The sequence below is a fragment of the Trifolium pratense genome, linkage group LG7, assembly GCF_020283565.1.
Source record: "Trifolium pratense cultivar HEN17-A07 linkage group LG7, ARS_RC_1.1, whole genome shotgun sequence".
Classification (NCBI taxonomy): domain Eukaryota; kingdom Viridiplantae; phylum Streptophyta; class Magnoliopsida; order Fabales; family Fabaceae; genus Trifolium; species Trifolium pratense.
The window spans coordinates 11,404,303-11,424,157 of NC_060065.1; the positions used below are offsets into that span (position 1 = coordinate 11,404,303).

General features: G+C 32.5%; 2 protein-coding genes and 1 long non-coding RNA gene across 12 annotated transcripts; 2 read left to right on the top strand and 1 right to left on the bottom strand.

Annotated features, from left to right (window-relative positions):
- The first annotated feature begins 869 nt into the window (after window positions 1-869).
- Window positions 870-2,412, top strand: LOC123896965 (amyloid-beta-like protein). Its single transcript, XM_045947421.1, has one exon. It carries the CDS (start codon window positions 1,068-1,070, stop codon window positions 2,127-2,129), a length of 1,062 nt encoding a protein of 353 aa, XP_045803377.1. The 5' UTR covers window positions 870-1,067; the 3' UTR covers window positions 2,130-2,412.
- Window positions 2,413-5,269: 2,857 nt separating this feature from the next.
- On the bottom strand, window positions 5,270-5,717 carry LOC123896966. Its single transcript, XR_006804711.1, has 2 exons — window positions 5,646-5,717; window positions 5,270-5,408 (listed from the first exon to the last, which is right to left on the bottom strand). It is a non-coding gene; the product is annotated as an uncharacterized LOC123896966 (long non-coding RNA).
- A 4,152-nt stretch (window positions 5,718-9,869) lies between these two features.
- On the top strand, window positions 9,870-18,156 carry LOC123896967. 10 transcript variants are annotated; one of them, XM_045947424.1, is made up of 7 exons: window positions 9,888-9,982; window positions 10,292-10,348; window positions 10,806-12,977; window positions 14,832-15,695; window positions 15,965-16,192; window positions 16,522-16,695; window positions 17,489-18,156. In XM_045947424.1, the coding sequence occupies exons 3-6, from the start codon at window positions 10,920-10,922 to the stop codon at window positions 16,681-16,683; spliced, it is 3,312 nt and encodes a 1,103-aa protein (XP_045803380.1). In that variant the 5' UTR covers window positions 9,888-9,982; window positions 10,292-10,348; window positions 10,806-10,919; the 3' UTR covers window positions 16,684-16,695; window positions 17,489-18,156. The 10 variants fall into 10 exon arrangements, with proteins under 10 accessions (XP_045803381.1, XP_045803386.1, XP_045803380.1 ...); XM_045947428.1 differs by having other exon boundaries at window positions 16,522-16,625; XM_045947422.1 differs by having other exon boundaries at window positions 10,292-10,341.
- The last annotated feature ends 1,699 nt before the right edge of the window (window positions 18,157-19,855 follow it).

Genomic DNA, 19,855 nt, shown 5'->3' on the forward strand with positions numbered 1-19,855 from the left:
AATTTCTACATATATAACTTATTTACTTAAACAATTTCTCTATATAAATATTTCCAAACACATAATTTCTTTATATCAATTTTTTTTATTAAATATATCCAAATACACAATTTCTTTATATAAGATACTTCTAAATACATAACTTCTTTATGTCAATAATTTCTAAATGCATGATATCCTTATATATCAATAATTTTGTGGTCAAAAAAATAAATAAATTATTTCTAAATACATAAATAATAATTTTCTTATAAAAAATTCTCCTTATGAAAAAAAATACATAAATAATTTCCTTATATTATAATTTATTATTTATATTATAAATAATGATTTCCTTATATTAAAAATATACATTATAATTTCTTTATTTAAATAATTTTTAAATAAATAATTTCAATATAAAATATTAAGGTAAATTCTTTGCTGTATACTGATATTTTGTAAAAAACTTAACTAAAAAATAAATTTTATTTTTAATAATACTTTCTTACAATAACTTTAAAATTGATTTAAAAGAGTTTAATGTACATGTTACATTCTTTACACGAACGTCCAATATGAATTCACTATTCCTTCATAACATACCATAAAAGCGGAGTTTAATGAGGTAATTTGACGGAATATATAATTGATATTGATGATACTATAAAAATATTTTACGTTGTCGGTGCATGTTCTATTTTCTCTATTTTACACTACTAGTGCATGTTGCATTTTCTCAATTTAAAATATTGGATATTTGTGTAACCAAAAAATTAATGAAAATTATTCCGTGATCCCCCAAAGCCAAAGGGGGACCAAAAAGTAGTGCAGTGAGAATTAATCGAAGAAAAGCCTAGTTAAAGAGAACAACTAGATAAAGGCTAAAGCATAAATGTATTATAAGCTGTCACTACTTCCCTCCTTTATCTTTACAAAAACATAAACAAATGCCCTTAGACAATAAGAACACATTTCAATATTTCATACTCATTAAGCGCAAGATCTAATGTGCCACAATTGAAGTGCAACACAACAAGTATACTATACACAAAAACCAAAACCAAAACCAAAATTAATTAAGAAGAATGATGATGATGAATAAGGGAAGAGAAGGCAAAACAGCAGCACCCTCTACCGATCTATTAGTATGTTTCCCATCTCGAACTCATCTCCGTCTAATGCCGAAGCCTATTTGCAGCCCAGTTAGGCCTTCAGAGCCTAACAAACGTCACCACCACAATAGTCAACATCAGCGTAAGAGATCAATCTCCAGAACTGGTGGTGGCATTAGTGGTGGTGGCCAAGCTGGTAGTCCTATGTTATGGACTAAAAACAAGTCAAATATGGGCTCCGGAAATTCGGAACCAACCTCTCCAAAAGTCACATGTGCCGGACAAATCAAAGTGAAGCATAAAAATTCAGCTTGTAGGAACTGGCAATCAGTGATGGAAGAGATAGAGAAAATCCATAATGACAAGAAGCAAAAGAAGCGTTTCAATTGGGCTGAATCTCTCGGTTTCAAGAAGGAGATCATGCAATTCTTCACTTGTTTGCGAGCTGTAAGGTTCGACCTTCGCTGCTTTGGATCCTTTTCTGGAACAGATATCGTGACAGAAGATGAAGAGGAAGAAGATGATGATGATGGAGAAGACGAAGTATACTATGAAAATGATCATGTGAATGTAGAAGAGAATCACGACGAAAACGAATCATCAAGAACCGTGTTCTCAAAATGGTACATGGTTTTGCAAGAGGAACACAATACTGAAGCTCACATAGAAGAACAAAAGAAAGAGCAAAATAGCGACGGAGAAATTGCTGTGCCTCCTCCAAATGCATTATTGCTCATGCGTTGTAGGTCTGCTCCGGCGAAAAGTTGGTTGGAAGAAAGTGAAGAAGAAGGTGGAAATAATAATGAAAAAGAAAAGAATTCACAGAAAGAAAAAGAAATAGCACAAACACATGTAAAGAAAGGGCAAAGTTTAAAGTCATTGATGGAGGAAGAAGAGAGAAATAATAAAGAGAATTTGGTAGTGATGAGATATAATTCTGATTATTATGGTATTTCAACTGATATTGCTACAGAGACATGGATTGTTGGTGGTTTAACAGATCCATTGGCAAGGAGTCGAAGTTGGAAAAGATGAATGATGATAATCATCATCATCATCATCCAAGATTAATTACTCTTATTTTTCATTTTGTTTTGTTTTGTTTTGTTTTCAAGTATTAACTATTGTTTTCAAGAATACTTTGGTGTGACAACTGGGAAATTTAATATTAAAATCCCATGTTTTAGAATCTCCTATGATCATTTTGGTTACTATGTTGTACAGCTTTTTGATTTCTTTACATAAGCACCTTGGAAAGTTTTTTACATGTATAAATATGTACTATGTACGTTTATGAATTTGTTTACTCTGTTCTCTAGCTAGATTTTTAAATTACTGTATGGTACGCATCTCAGGTAATATTCATTCAATAAATATTTAAATGCGCTACTATCCAATCCTCCTCTCTTGACAGTTTTCAATTCGGATTCAGATTCACTGCACTTAAAATAAACAGCAGTCACTACGGTCACTAAAATTCACCATTAAGGCAGGGATATCGCACTTTATGTGCAAGAGCCGGGGTTGGAACACCGGACACTCTACTTATTCACCTTTAAGGTGAAATTTCTAAACACTAGGCTAGTTGACAAAAAAAAAATCACCATTGGATAAATCCAACACACTATTATTTTTCCTAAAGTAAAAGAAATCTAATTCCTAAACTAATTCCAAAAATCTGAGTCAAGGAAAAGGCAAGCTCACCAACTGTGGTGGCACCGGCGCCGGTCATCACCGGTCTTAAGAACACTATTGGATGAAGAAGGGGAAATCTTCGTCGAAGGTTCGTTGTGGTCGTGTTATAATCTTCACATCAATCTTCAAGCGGTGGAAGACATGCCAGAAAAAGTAGGATCACAATTGTTCATAATTCAATAGATGACCTGACAAGGTTCAAGGCATTTTACGGTACGTTGCTCATTAACCATATTAATCCAATGTTTTGATTAAAACAATAAGCTCAATTACATAGCTTTTAGGGTGAATTCTAGCATTGGAGATCCAGACATGTCTCTCACTTGTGGGTGATTAAAATACCTATGATTGTAGGTGGAACAGGTAATAGAAATATATATTTTATTTATTTTATTATTTAGTTTTTTACAAAATAAATAATGTTTCAAATTTTTGACAAATTTATATAATTATTAAATACAATACTAGTCAATGTAAAAACATATCATATTTTTTATTTTTTAAAAACTAGTATTATTTTTATTTTTTTGAAGGAAAAGTAGTAAATGTAAAAGAATAAAAATTAAAATTACAAACCTGCTATTATACCGTAACAATAGGTTGCCTATACTGAATCACAACCGCTTAAGTATTTTTCTACCCATCATACGGCTAAAAGTTAATCTCCCACCAATGAGAGACATGACTGGGTTTCCCGAATTCACCAGCTTTTCGTCCCTAATATCATACATAGTTCAATATAGTAATGATATGTGACCCAATAAGTTGATGTCATGATGAATAACCACAATTTTTTTTAAAAAATTCGTAAGGATCGAATCTAAACAAAAAGACCCTTTCCAAGGGATAAACCATTTTCAAGAGATTGATTTAATAGCTTCAACTAACTCCCAAATGACTGATTCCTTTGAAGAGAAGATAACCAAATACTTTTTTTTTTTTTTACAAAGATAACCAAGTATTTTAGTGTGTAATTTATGTCAAATATTTTAAAGCATCTTAGAAATTTGTCAATTTATCATTTTGCATTTGTTTTACATAAATTGTTGTGAACAAATCAGTCCTAAACTTTTGTTTGTTCACACTTTAAAACTATTTTTGTACAATCAGCCAAAAAAATTATTTTTACACATCCACCATCACCATATTCTTTATATTCAAGTATTTGCAGGGTAACAACATAAGTTGTTAGAACCAAGTTATTATATAAGACACCTGCGTTGTTATTCTTGTGGTCAAGTAACATATTGACTCGAGCCACACTTTAAGTAGAGAGAAGTGAAAAATCTCGAGTTCAAACTCGAAACCTTATAAATAACGTATTTCACAACTATCAATTGAGGTACACTTATTAAATATATTTTAATTTTAACCCATTTGGGTTGATGCATTGGTATTGGCTTGGGACCTGGGAGTGTGCTCCTCTGAGGTTCGATTCTCTCTGACAGCAATTTGGGTGGGCTAATTTAGCTTCTTCAAAAAAAAAAATATTTTAATTTTTCTAATTACATTATATTGCCTTCAGTTAAATATAAGAGACAAATTAATCAACAAAAAATGAGATATCTGATTTGAACTAAATAGATTATTATTTATTTATTTATTTATTTATTCATTCGTCTTTTATATATTTTAATGATAAAGATTTATTTTTTAATTTGATTATTGCAAATTCAAAAATTGGTTGGTACTTGGTTAATGTTTAGCTCAATAAAATAACGACACGTCGCCAATAAACTAACAGAAACAACACTTTTTTAAATTTGCAGAGACCAAATTTAAATAAAAAAATTACAAAAAGTAAAATAGAAACACACTATAAGTCTATAATTACATGAATTAGTTTTTTTTTAAAACGGTCAATATTAATAATTAGTGGTTAAGTTATTATTCAAGCACAAGTTAAACAAATTATATATGTACCAAAAAAAAAGTATAATGTACCAAAAAAAGTTAAACAAATTATATTTTGAAACAAAAAAAAAATAACAAGCTAAAAGAATGATTTTGAAACTCTTGTGGACATTTCGCAAATGGTCCTTGTTCATGATTGGGATGTTCGGTTCTGGTGTTCAATGAAAATGGATATTGCATTGAACTAAATGTTGTGTTTTGAAGTTATGCATTTTGGATGAAGATGAATATTGCATTGAACTAAGGGTATTGCTAACCAGTGCTCCCGGGGCACTAGTTAAGGAACCAAAAGAATAAATAAAATAAAAGTTGTGCATGGAAAACATCAAAATATAGACTTTTGTTGTATTGACTACACTATTTTCAAGTAAAATTTTCTAAATTTGAATCCTTAACAAGTACCCCTGGGGCACTATTTAGCATTTGCCTTGAACTAAATGTAGTGTCAAAGTCAATGTGTCTGTCTAAATAAGGAAATTATATAAACAGGAAAAAAATTATCTTTAATCTTAATCTTAATCTATAATCTTAATCTTAATCTAAATACAAATTGTATAAACAATTTCTTTTCAGTTTTCATCATCTACTGTCATAATAAGATTCAATTCCTTCTTCTTGTTTCAGTTTCATTTGAGGTTTTTGCTTAATGGATCATCTAATTTGGGTGTGGCCTAGTGACCATAGGCCTGTATCTTTAACTGGGGTCTGAAAGAACAGCAAATACAAAAGTTAGGACTCAAGTAGCATTGGAAATATAGGATAAGTGTATGAAGCATGGACACAGACGCAACACTGACACGTTGACACCGTTAATAAGTTGAGAAAATAATATAATTAATGTAATCATAAGTGTTGTGTCTGTCCGACACGAAAACACACCTAATTCAAGGACTGCCCGTGCTTCATATTATAGGCATAATTGAAAATTGGTTAGATGCTTACAGGTGTTTTCATTGATGGGAAAACATTCCAAAACCGCAGAGTTTCATCCCCAGCACCAGTCACTATTGTCTGCAATTGTATTATTCATCATTGAATTAAAATTGATGTAAACAAAAATAAGGAACAATTTATTTTTTATTTATATATATATATATATATATATATATATATATATATATATATATATATATATATATATATATATATATATATATATATTAATTAATCATGGTGTTATGTAGACATTAATATCTGACCATCAGGAGACATTGCAAGGTATAGTACTCTCATGCTGTGACCCGTTAGAGTTGCAACCTAATAAAAAAATATCCATAAGGTTAAGACATTTTGTACTTAAATAATAATTTCTGGTTAGAATTATTCTAAAGTATATCTTGAACTTTCAAAGTAAAATACCTTTGCCAGTGATGGATATTTCCACACCATGATTTGATTTTGTGAATAACCATGAGTACTGACTAGCTCATTCACATTTTTTACTCCAAGCAAGGTTACACACCTGCATGATTATGGCATTAAATTAATAAAGATAAGATGCACTCCTTCTTTCTAGACAAAGGAAATCTCTCCACATCTTCAGTCCCAATTGATGTTCCTTCTTTAGATTCGATTAAATTAGACACAGATTCTGATGCCTCTGACAATGAGAAAATAGTTTCTTCTTCTGACTCAGTTACTGATACTGGCTCCGTCGACCCTGATCAAAACTCAGTTATTCAAGAGGATTGGAATAAGAGTGCTGCTATGCATTAGAACGAGAAATTACAAAACTCAGCGCCTCTGAAATTATATATAGGCACTGAGGTAATACAATGTTGTGAAATTATTTTCTTGCTTGAAATTTAGAATCAAGAGACTTATTGTTAACTTGATGTTGGCTTTAAGATGACAGATGATTTTACTTATTGGATTAAAGTTCTAACCTTATTATAGGCATGGAATGCTTTTGATAATATTTATCTGCTTTCTGCACTCATGAATGGTTCATAATGCTGGTTCTCTCTATTTCTTCTCTTCTCTTCATTCTCCTGATTTTTGCCAATTCAAATTTCAAGAATTATGGAAATTTTCCCCATCCAAAAGTAACAGGTTATGATATGAATTGAAATCTCAGCAGACAGCAATGAGGCATTTACGATATGCTCTTTATTATACGATGCTACAGTTATTTCAGTTGATCTCTCACCCCCTGTTATAAGTCACTTTAATATATTTCAGAAATTTCAATAATTATTTTGCTTAATTAGTAAAATGGTCCCTTAAAAATATTTTTGGTTTTAGATTGGTCCCTTAAAGAAAAAAATGTCCAAATAGGTCCCTTAAAGAAAAAAAAGTCCGAATAGGTCCCTTAAAGACATCTCCGTTAATCAGTTTGGTCCCTAAAAAGAGGTCTAAAAGGATCTAGTTGGACCTTTTTTTCTTTAAGGGATCAATCTGAAACCAAAAATATCTTTAAGGGACCATTTTACTAATTAGACCTTATTTTATATATGAATTTAATTGTTGTACAATGTTAGATTGATGTGTAAAATAATTTTATACTGACGGAATATATAAATTAAATTCTTGTTTTAAAGTGGTTGTATAACAAAAATTAAGGTTTGTATGTTGACTACACCTATGGTCATTTTTTTATTTTTTATTTTTTATTTTCTACTAGTTCTATGGGCGAGTGACAAATTGAGGGATTTGGTTTGAAAACACAATTTCACCTTTTGGGAATACGATTGATTTGATAAAAACAGTTTCATTGCCATCAAGTATTTTGTATTGGAAGTTGGAATAAATAAGAAAGAATCAAATAAATAAGAAAGAATCAAGGAAGTTTCAACCTATTAGTCAAAAATATAGGGAGTTACTTTTGTCGTTCTACCGGTTACTCAAATACTGTCCGCAACTTAAGTAGCAGACAATTTTTTTCTTTTCAAAAACACCATATTTTTACATATCTGCTACTTAAGTCGTGGATGTATAAAAATAGGGTGCGCAAGTAACCAGTATGATAGCAAAATCAGCTCTCAAAATCTATGGGGCTAACTACTAACAAAAAGCATAACCTATTAGACTACTACTAGTACTAGTACGTTTGGCGAACCCAATAAGTGTATGTTTGGTTTCAATTCTGGAGCATCCAGAATTGATTCTGGACGTGTAGAATTGATTCTGACTTGTTTGGTTTCTCAAAAGTAGAATTGATTCTGCCTCCAGAATTGATTCTACTTGAAGCTACAAATCGTAGCTTCTGATTCTAGAATTGATTTTTACACTCAAATTTTTTGTTCAACTCACTTTTTCATGAATATATCCAAACATAAACCACTTCAGCTTAAAATCAATTTTGGCCAGAATCAATTTTACAGAATCAATTCTGCCAAAATCAATTCTCTCCGCCGCAGAACCAAACACACGCTAACACTTTTATACTACTCCCTCTATCTTACTACTAATACTAACGTGTATATCTATTACTCGGTCGGTCATGAGTATCACTGGGTGGGTGATAATTTTAAAAAAAGAAGCCGGCCATATGTACTTGTGTTAACCCTATTTCTCTCATTTTTAAACCCTGCCACTGACCCGACCGTTTTATCAATATTTTTATCAATTTGAAAGGTTTCCGGTGGGTCAAAAATATTTGCACACCCCTACTTGGATGTTTGTTTTAACTTTTAAAAAATCAAATTTTTTATTTGTATTTTTATGTTAATTTAATTAAAAATACGAAAAGTTTATTCAAATTCATATTTTTATAAAGGATCAAATTTTCATGTTAGATAGTAGTATTTAGCAACTTAAATATTCATGTTAGAAATTTTCGAAACTTAAATATTAGATTTCCCTTTTTTAAATTAAAAGAGTAATTTTGAAATTCAGCAACTTAAATATTCTTGTTAGAAATTTTAACTTAATAAAAAATTTAACTACATATTTGGTTCCTTGCGTTTATTTTAGGCTTCGATCTGGCCCCTTATGTTTAAAAAGTATCGAATTGGTCTCATGCGTTTCTACTGTTTGCATTAGTTAGTCATTTCCGTAAGTTTTGTAACATGTGACAGACGATTTGCATATGTGGACAGACACGTAGACACTTGGACACATGTATAGTTGAAACGGTGTTAGTGGCAAAACTAGCGCAAATGAATAACTAATTAATGCAAATGGTGAAAACATAAGAGACCAAATTGATACTTTTTAAACGTAGAGGACCAAATTAAAATTTAAAATAAACTTAAGAGATCAAATGTATAATTAAGCTTAATAAAAATCACATTTTTAAAAAAATATATCTCTCAAAAATAAGTTTCAAAAATGATTATTTGTATTTTTTGAAATTTTATCATCCAAAAAAGTTTGTAACAAAATGATAAAATATTTAAAATGACATTTTAAAAGAAACTAGTTAAAAATTTATTTAAAATTAAATATTTAAAAATTTGTTATATAATATTAGTAAAATATAAGTGGAATTATTGTGTTAATTATTTATTGTAAATTTATTTATTCAAATTTTTATGTTTAAGTGACAAATAATGATCCTGTGTATATTTCTAATAAAAAATTAGAAATTTTATTAGGAATATTTAGGATAATTTAGTATGTTTGAAACTAATTAACTTTATTATATTATTATTAACGCTTAGTATTTAATTTTGAAGTAATATTTTTTATTTTTCCTTTATAAAAAAATATATTGTTTATGTTTCTTTTATTTTTTTTGATAAAAAATATTGTTTATTTTTTTTTATAGAGTATTGTTTATTTTTTTTATTTCTATATTCCTATTTTAATGCAGTTTCTTCATATTTTTTCTATATTTTTTTTATAATTTTTTTATTGACTAAAATTTCTAAAAAAAATTTATTGTTTTTTTTTCCCTATTTTTATGTATAAATTGTTATGTGATCTATAACTCTTTTGTTCATATTTTTAAGCATATCATCTTTCAATATTTTTTTAATATTTTTTTTAGTGAAATTACAATGAAAGATATAAAACTTGCAACGTAGTTAAATGTAATAAGAATAAATTAGTAATCAATTTTAATATATTAGTAGTAGAGTAGACTACTTACATCAAATTTTCATCAGAAGATTTTATAAACAAAATACTGTATTTATTTAAAAAAGTATAAAAATTCTGAAAGCAAAGGAAAAGGTGGTCAAACAATTATTTGTTGACTAAATTAGTTTTTGTTGGGAAAAAATGAAAAGTTGTGAAAACTTTTGGTTTTAAACACTTTTTCACTTCAACACTTTGTGCCAACTGTGTAGCGTGTGCGACTTCGATTTCAATCCTCTACTTCGCACTTAGTACAAGTAAGTTCTATACTCTTTCATCCTCTTCTTCCTCATATTATTCCCATTTTCTCCATTGCTTTGTGCCTCTCTGTGTTCGATTTCGAATGTTATGCTGTTTATTTTGTTTTGCACTTTGGAATTTAGGGTAAAAATAGAAACAGAAATAGAAAAATGTACAAATTTACTGTGACAAATGTGTCTGGTAGAATAAATTGGAGGTTTTTTATGGTTTATTTTGAAGAAAAGGCTTTGGTTCAATTGTGTTTTATGTTCCTGTAGATCTAAACTCATTGTGATTGTAATTTTTTTGTATTTAAACCCACTTAGGTTGGTGCATTGGTATTGGCTTGGGATCTGGGATTGTGCTTCTCTTTGAGGTCTGAGGTTCGATTCTCTTTGGCGCCAATTTGGGGGGCTAATTTAGCTTCTTCAAAAAAAAAAATTTGTATTTAAATCTATGAAATACTTGCACAAATATGGACACCGGACACGACATAGACACTAATATATCGACATTTAATGTATTCATCTATGCGTGTTTGACACTAGGATACGTCTAATTAAAGGAGTGTTTATGCTTCATAGATTTAAATACTTTGATCGACATGTTTATTTGTTTAAATTTCTCAATGAAATTCATGTTTTATTCTTGAAAACTTTTTCTAATGCTCCATTTAAGTTTGGGTTTGATACTTATATTTGAAATCAAGTATTTATATTTATTTTAAATCAATACCTATGTCTATGTGTCATTGTTGTGTTTAATAGTGTCTGTGTTGGTGCTTCATAGAGTAGCGATGAGTTGGCTTAATTTTAATTTTGTTTGTCCTGTGTCAATTAGGTGGAACACAAAGTGTTGCTTGTACAATTTGAATAGACACACGTACTAGGAGGTGTTCATGTTGTGTGATTTTTAGGAAGCTAAGGTGATTGGATCTTTGACATCAATTTACTAATGGAGTGCAACAAGGACGAGGCTGTGAGGGCTAAGCAATTGGCAGAAAGTAGAATGCAAACGGGTCAATTTACAGAGGCACTGAAGTTTGCTAACAAGGCCAAAAAGTTGTATGCTGATGTTGATAACATTGCTCAGATCCTTGCAATTTGTGAGGTTCACATTGCTGCGTTGAACAAACTCTATTGTTCTGAAATGGACTGGTATCGAATTCTTCAGACAGAAAGACTCTCTGAGGACGCAATCATAAAGAAACAGTACAGAAAGCTTGCACTGCTACTTCATCCTGATAAAAATAAATTTCCTGGTGCAGAAGCTGCTTTCAAGTTGATTGGGGAAGCCAATAGGGTGTTGAGTGACCAAGCAAAGCGGTCTTTACATGACATGAAGGTTAAAGCCGATGCGGGAGCTGCAGTATCTAAGACCTCGTCCCGTCACTCAAATGGGAACATGTTTGCTGCAAATCAAGTTCCAAATGCAAGTTCTTCAAACTTCCCTTCTCGGAATCCCCATCTGAATGCACAACAGACATTCTGGACAATGTGCCAACCAGAACCAAGTTCCAAACAGAGATTCAACACTCGAAATGATGATGAAAACAAAGATGTCAATGTTCAAGAAAATCATGTTGATCCTTCCAGTTTGAATGTTAGAAGGTCTTCTAGACAAAAGCAACATGTTTCATATGTGGAAACGGATGCAGATGACAATTTTGACATTCCTTTCAAAAAGCCACGACAAAACGAATCATTTAACAATGATGAAGTTGAGGAAAGGAGTGTATCTGAAGAAACAGTTTTAAGTAATACAAGTAGAGATGAGCATTCTGATGTTCAAGAAGATAAGGCATGTGCCACTGGAGTTCGTAAGCAACATAAAGATGAAAAGAGTAAGGATGGCTATGTTCCCGTGTCCAAACCAATGGAGTCACAAGCCTCAAAAAATGTTGGAAGCAAGAGAATGAGACAACCAGAACCAGGTTCCAAACAGAGATTCAACACTCGAAATGATGATGAAAACAAAGATGTCAATGTTCAAGAAAATCATGTTGATCCTTCCAGTTTGAATGTTAGAAGGTCTTCTAGACAAAAGCGACATGTTTCATATGTGGAGTATGCAGATGACAATTTTGACGTTCCTTCCAAAAAGCCACGACAAAACGAATCATTTAACAATGATGAAGTTGAGGAAAAGAAAGTGTCTGAAGAAGAAACAGTTTTAAGTAATACAAGTGGAGATAAGCATTCTGATGTTCAAGAAGATAAGGTATTGGAGTCAGATCTTGATTCTAAAATGTTAAATGAGGAAACCTGCTCTCCACCGAATTCAAATATCCCTTCCAGTCCAGAGATCATTACTTGTCCTGATCCAGATTTCAGTAATTTTGAGAAGGACAAGGCAGATGATTGTTTTGCAGCTAATCAATTATGGGCAATTTATGATCACACTGGTGCTTTGCCAAGGTTTTATGCTCTTATCAAGAAAGTGACATTCCCTTTCAAGTTGCATATCATATGGTTGGAACCTGATCCAGATGAGGATGATGAGGTTGCTTGGTATGATGCAGATTTGCCTATTGCTTGTGGTAAATTCATACTTGATAAATCTCAGAAAACCACAGATCGAAGTATGTTCTCTCATCAGATTCAGTTTATAAAAGGAAATAACAGAGATTCTTACCTAGTGTTTCCTAAGAAGGGAGAAACTTGGGCAATTTTCAGAAATTGGGATATCAAATGGAGTTATAATCCAGAAAATGATTTGAAGCGTGAATTTGATTATGTGGAAATCCTATCAAATTTTACTGAAAATGTTGGCATTGAAGTAGCTTACCTAGGCAAAGTGAAAGGGTTTATTAGCCTCTTTGAGAAAACTGGGAAGAATGGAGAGAATACATTTTGTATTCTACCCAATGAGCTATACAGATTCTCACATCAAATTCCTTCATATAAGATGAATGGTGACGAAAGGGAAGGTGTTCCAAGAGGTTGTTTTGAACTTGATCCTGCTGCCCTGCCAACTGAGATGTTTGAAGCTGAGAAAGATTCAAGGGAAAAGGTATGAATAATGGCATGTTAGATTAGTGAGGGGTAATTAAGAACACCAGTATTAAACGGTGGAGGAAAAACTGAATTCATCAAGTTTTTAATTAAATCCATTCCTTAAAGGTGCTACTTTTTCTCATGTATATATTTTTCTTCCTAGTCTTATGTTTTTTTACAACTAGCTCCTAATCTTGTATTGTGGTTTGGCCTTCCTTAATTGTGTGTTTATGTACTATAATTTCTCGATTTGCTGTCGTATGGAGGATTGCTCCAAACCCAAGTTAATAAGGGATATCAACTAGTAGTATGTAAAAAAAAATTCACTAACATTCAATCACAACTCTTTAATTTGCTACATCATAATTGACGACTTTTATTTTACATAAAAAGACAAATAGATGCTGGTAATTTTTTTTTTATGATGGCGAATTGTGATCGGTTGTTGGTACATTTCCCTTAAGATGAGGGGTCCGGTTAAGGTGCATAAGCCCAAGCTTATGCACCGTCCATAAGCCCAAATCCATTGCTACCCGCACCCCCATCCATTGCTACGCACACCCCATCCACGTATGCAATTTTCAGATTCACAAAACAATCTCTCCAAAACTCTTCATCCCTTCCTCAGATTGCGTTCACCGTCGAGTTCAACCTTCCTCATCGCCGTCGAGTTCACCGTCGAGTTCGTTCAACCTTCCTCATCGCCGTCGAGTTCGTCGTCGAGTTCATTCTCAAAACCACACTCTTCTCCTTTCGCAAAATCTCGCCGTAATCTCGCAAACCATACCATCTTCATCCTCACCGGAAACGCAAAACCTCCTCCTCTTCACCTTTCTGCTCAGAAATCGCACTCTCTCCTCTTCACCATCGCCATCAACCATCGCAAGAACATAACGTCACCGTTTCCTCTTCACCATCTCCGTCGAGTCAGTGCGTTTCATCTTCAAACATCATCATTCATCATTCACCGTCGTTCAACATTCATCACTGAACGAACCAAATGACGAAAAGAAAACAGGTTAACACAATGAATATTTACTTTGATTTTGATTTCAGAATTAGGTTTGATAATTTTGCATGCTTGAATATGTTTAACTTTGATTATGATATGCTATTTACATTTTGAATTTGAAACTGATATTCTACTTTGATTTTGATTTTGAGTTTGAATCAGATAAGCATGAATGTTGTTTTTGCCTGAAACCATTAGGCAAGTATTTTGGTTTCACATTAGGCAAATATTTTGATTTTGATTCTGATAAACTTTGATTTTGATTTTGAGTTTGAATCAGATAAGCATGAATGTTGTTTTTGCCTGAAACCATTAGGCAAGTATTTTGGTTTCACATTAGGCAAATATTTTGATTTTGATTCTGATAAACTTTGATTTTGATTTTGAGTTTGAATCTGATAAGCATGAATGTTGTTTTTGCCCGAAACCATTAGGCAAGTATTTTGGTTTCACATTAGGCAAGTATTTTGATTTTGATTCTGATAAACTTTGATTTTGATTTTGAATCTGATAAGCATGAATGTTGTTTTTGCCTGAAACCATCAGGCAAGTATTTTGGTTTCTGATATGCTGCTACATTTTTTATTTTGATTCTGATATTCTACTACCTTGTATTAATTTTGGAATTTAGCATTATGTAAGTATTTTGAATTTAGCTTGTATTCATTTTGCTTGAAACCATTAGGCAAGTATTATGGTTTCAAAAACAAACTATCAAAACCATAAAACCATGCTTATAGTTTCAATGTTATGTTTCTCATTTTTTAGGTGTTTTGTATATCGGATGTGTTCTCTGAGTACTGTTGTTCTGCATTATTGATTATCTTATTGATGTGGGAATGATTTTCACTGATGCAGGTTGAAAAATCTAAGGTTGTAGACGCACCAACCTTCAGCCTTGGACTAACACAGTCCGATGACTCAAAGGCTTCATCATCGCGTCCTTCTAGACAACTGAAGGGGAAAATAGAACAGACAAAAGCGAATGAAAAGAAGCAGTATAAAAAAACTGTGCATCAACAAAATGATGAAGGAAGTTCAGATGATGGTGAAAAAGTAAAGGGGAAAAAGCTGAAGGAAGTTACTGAGCCTGATCAGAGGTTGAGGCACAAAATGAGTATTCCTAAGGTCTACATCCTTATGCAATCTGTGAATACAAAAAAATTTAAAAAGAAGATAGTTGAGGAATTGAATCAATTTGGGTTTGGAGGAATGTTGCACATATGCAACTGGACTAGGATCCACACATTCTTTGTGGATTGGATAGTGAATAATTTTGAGAAAGATCACATGTGGATCAGATTGAGAAACACAGAGGTGCTCGAATTGAAAGAGGATGACGTCCACCGCGTCTATGAGCTTCCAATGGTGGGAAAGAAGATAAACACCGATCTTTGCTCGGATGCAGCGATAAATAGGTTGAGGAGAGAATTAGGACTGACCGAAAATTCTTCTCCATTTGTGAAGGTGACAGAATTAGAGAGAGTATTGAATACAACTGAGAAAGCAACCGCTTGGGTGAAGGGTGCAATATGTTACATAATTCACAACCTATTGTGCCCCACTAACCATAGCGATGTATCTCTACAATATGCCCACATATTAGTAGATGCAGCCACCGCATTATCCCACAATTGGTGCTCACACATCCTTGAGTATATGAAAGAAGGCCTCCAAAGTCCAGGAGTTGCAAATCCGTTGGCGGATTTTCACTTCCTCATGGTAATAATTCTATATATAAATTCATATTATGTTAATACGTTTTTCAATATGTATAGAGATGAATTTCTGAATTTCTGTTTAAATGGTTTCAATAAGTTACAAACTGAAACCATTAGTCTTGTTAAATGGTTTCAATAGTTTATACACTGAAACCATTAGTCTTGATAAATGGTTTCAGTATGTTATACACTGCAACCATTAGTCTTGTTAAATGGTTTCAATAAGTTTTATTTTTAGAACAACTGATTATGTATGATTTTATTGTGCAGATTAACTACTTGGATAAAATGGGGAAGAGAAGCCCATTTCTGACTGGGAAATACAAGCACCCATCACTTCGTGATTGGGATGTGAAGATGGCAAACCAAGATCTTCAGAAGGTCTATGATGTTATGGGACTCGAGAATGGATTGACAGCTGGGGTCACACGACAGAATGCCACTAATGAAGGACCGGTAGTATTGTGTTTTGATGCTGATACATGTCCACTATCTAAGGTGAGAGAAAAATAACGATATAACTACCATTTAATGCAATATTTTGCCTGAAACCATTAATATTTTGCCTGAAACCATTATAATTAAACTTATTTGCCTGAAACCATTTAACGGCCTTTTGTACTGTGTTTTGATCCTAATACATGCCCACTATCTCAGGTGAGACAAACCATTAATATTGTGCATGAAACCATTATAATTAAACGTATTTGGCTAGTTCATCTTGATCTACTTTCTCTAATAATAATTAAACTTATATGTGCTTTGTATGTGTCTTTGCTTCTGCAAATTCATCTGGATCTGATTATGGTCTTTAATAACAATTGCAGGCAGAAATGCACCTCAAACATTGTAGGGCATGTATACAAATCTACAGTACAAGCGCGGACACCTTGGAACGAAGAATCTCTCAGGCAAAGGGGAAAACTTTGAGGTATAAATCTTCAGCGAAGAGAAAAAAAGTAGTACAAGGAGGAATGCACCTCAACTGATTTATGTCAACAGTTGGGTAAACTATTAATATTCATGGAATATAATGCATTCATGATGATCCAGTATTTTGTAATATTAGCTAGGTTTTGTTGCTTAGCGTGTCTTTGAGGAATGATGAATAACTGAGGAAATGGGTCATCTATTATAGAATAGCTTGCATATAGGATGAACTTTTTTCTGGTTAATGCATGACTTCTATTTTGGGGAGAGGTGGATAAAGTTAGATTACTTCATCTTTTATGGGTAATATTGTTCTGTCAAGCTTTTTTCTGAATGGTTCTAGGTCTAATTTCTCACTAAGCTGAATTTGAAAGGATAGAGTGAACATGGAACTACTGATAATGGTTGCATTTTTACTTGCATCTGAAATTGCTTTCCCCAATTGCTGATGCGGTAGCTACCGCACCCGCAACCGCATCGCACCGCAATTATATATGTTTTTTTGCTGAGTTCCAGAACCCGCTGCAACTCATTATATATGTTTGGACATTTAATACACTGTTGGATTTTGATTAAGATTTATACACTGAAACCATTCCTCTTGGTAAATGGTTTCAGTTTATAACTTGCTGAAACCATAAAACCATACTTATGGTTTCAATGTTACATTTCTCTTTATGTTATATTCTTTTTGATAAATTGTGATAGTTTAACTGCTAGATGGTACATTTTCACCTGTTCTGCAAGTTTGTTGAATGGTTTCAATGTCTTATGGTTAATTAGGTTTTACTCTATTGACTTTGTATCATAATTTGTGTTTGTCTGCTCACTTCTGTTCCTTTTTTTATATGTGCTTTGAAACAGATCATGACACCAACACTCATTGGTAATCCAGGAAGTCACTATGTGTGCTTTGTTGTTAATTTCAAAAGTTGCACATTCCAGTTCTTGAATAGCATTAATGGAGAGAGGTTCCTTGTGAAGTCAGGAGAACCAACCACTTACAAGAAGATGTTTGATGTCTGGTTTAAGGAAGTCGAGGCATTTGTCATAGAATTGTATAAGCATTGGAAACTGGCAATTCCTTTCGACTTCAGCAAATTTAAGTGGGAAACTCCCAAAATGCCAAGTCAACCAGACAAAGACAATTGTGGAGTTTTCTGCATGAAGTTCCTAGCTGAATGGGAAGGTGACAGTAAGACCTCAATGGACTCTTTCAAAAATTGGAACAAACTCAAAAAGCAAGACAAAGTGGCAAAGCTAATGGATTTGAGGATTGAAATATGCTCCACACTTTTAACTCACAGCAGCAATTCAAAAGTGGAATATGTGGTAAACCAAGTAGCTTCTTACTATGAAGAAATGGCTCAAAAGCTGCAACATGATGTCTAGGTTCTGACTAGGATGAAACTTTTTTATGTATTCATTATTCATTGTTCACATATACATGATGTAATGGTTTCAACTCAGTTTTTGGAATAGGTAACTTATCAACGCAAGTAATGTGTATGAAGGCATATTTTATCAACTCAGTTTTTGGAATAGGTAACTTATAAAGATGAGAACTCATATTAACTGAAACCATTACTCTTGATAAATGGTTTCAGTACGTTATACACTGAAACCATTACTCTTGATAAATGGTTTCAGTTACATTTTAATCTTTCTCAACTTAATTATAAATGCATTTGAACAACATTAACTATTAAGCAATTTGAAAATTATCTCAATTTAATTTTGAAAAAACCTTTCGTCACTTTCGAAATTTAATTTTTTTTGTTAAATGGTTTCAGTTACATATACACTTTTGGTAAAAGGTTCAATACATTTAGAGCTGTCAAAATGGGCTAGCCCGAATGGGCCGGCCCGCCAAGCCCAAAAAAATTAAAATAAAATTAAAAATAACTAAATAAAATATAAATATAAATAATTTGTTTTGGATGATTTGAAATTAGTTTGTAATATAAATTATAAAACACCTACTTAAGTAGCAAGAGTAAAAATATAGCACCCAAGAAACTCGTAGATAGCGGATGAGTAAAAATAGGACGCGCGAGAAACTCGTACGTAGGGGATGAATAAAAATAGGGCGCGCAAGAAACTCGTACATAGCGGATGAGTAAAAATAGGGCGCGCGAGAAAGTCGTAGGTAGCGGATGAGTAAAGATATGACGCGCGAGAAACTCGTAAGTAGTGGATGCGTAAAAATAGGGCACGAGAAACTCGTAGGTAGTGGATGACTAATAATAGGGCGCGCGAGAAACTCGTACGTAGTGGATGAATAAAAATAGGGCGCGCGAGAAACTCGTAGTAGCGGATGGGTAAAATTAGGGCGCGCGAGAAAGTCCTAGGTAGCGGATGAGTAAAAATATGACGCGCGAGAATTATTAATGCTATTTATATAGTTGAGTTTGAGCACTAAAAAAAAAAAATTTTAAAAAATTAACCGGGCCGACCCCGAAAGCCCGACTACCTGTACCGGGCCGAGCTCGGGCACTAATTTTGGTAGCCCGGTTTTTTATCCGGGCAGCGTAAGTCTTGATTACCGATACAGTAAATCATTTCATTATGAGTTCAGAATATTTTTAAAAAAAGTATATTCTCATAGTTTAAAATATTCAGATTGTAAGTGTTAAGCATTGTTCAAGGATTTAAAAAAGTGGGATTGAGTCCCACATCGTAAAGAAAAATGAACAGTTTTAAAAGCAACTTCCACCAGTGGATGTTATGTTGTTTTTGTGTCAATTTTCAAAATTTAAAGGATCTGCATTTGGTTAGATTTTATTAAGTAATTTATAGATTAGTAAGATATATTAGGATAGATTTTCGAAGCTCTAATTGAATGTCATCTAAGCAATTTTTTAAAAAACTCTAATTGAATGCCACTTAAACAATTTGTACATTGAAACCATTATGCTTGATAAATGGTTTCAGTACGTTATACACTGAAACCATTAGGCTAGTTAAATGGTTTCAGTTACATATACACTTTTGAAAAAAGGTTCAGGAATTTCCATTAGTTGAAACCTACTTAAGGATGGTCTCCCAACATGAGAAAGATAAGCATGGTCTTCGAATCAACTCATTTGAAGGACGTGCATTTGAATCCAACACATCAAAAAACTCTTGATTTTTGAAAAATGAACAGTTTTAAAAGCAACTTCCACCAGTGGATATTATGTTGTTTTTGTGTCAATTTTCGAAATTTAAAGGATCTGCATTTGGTTAGAT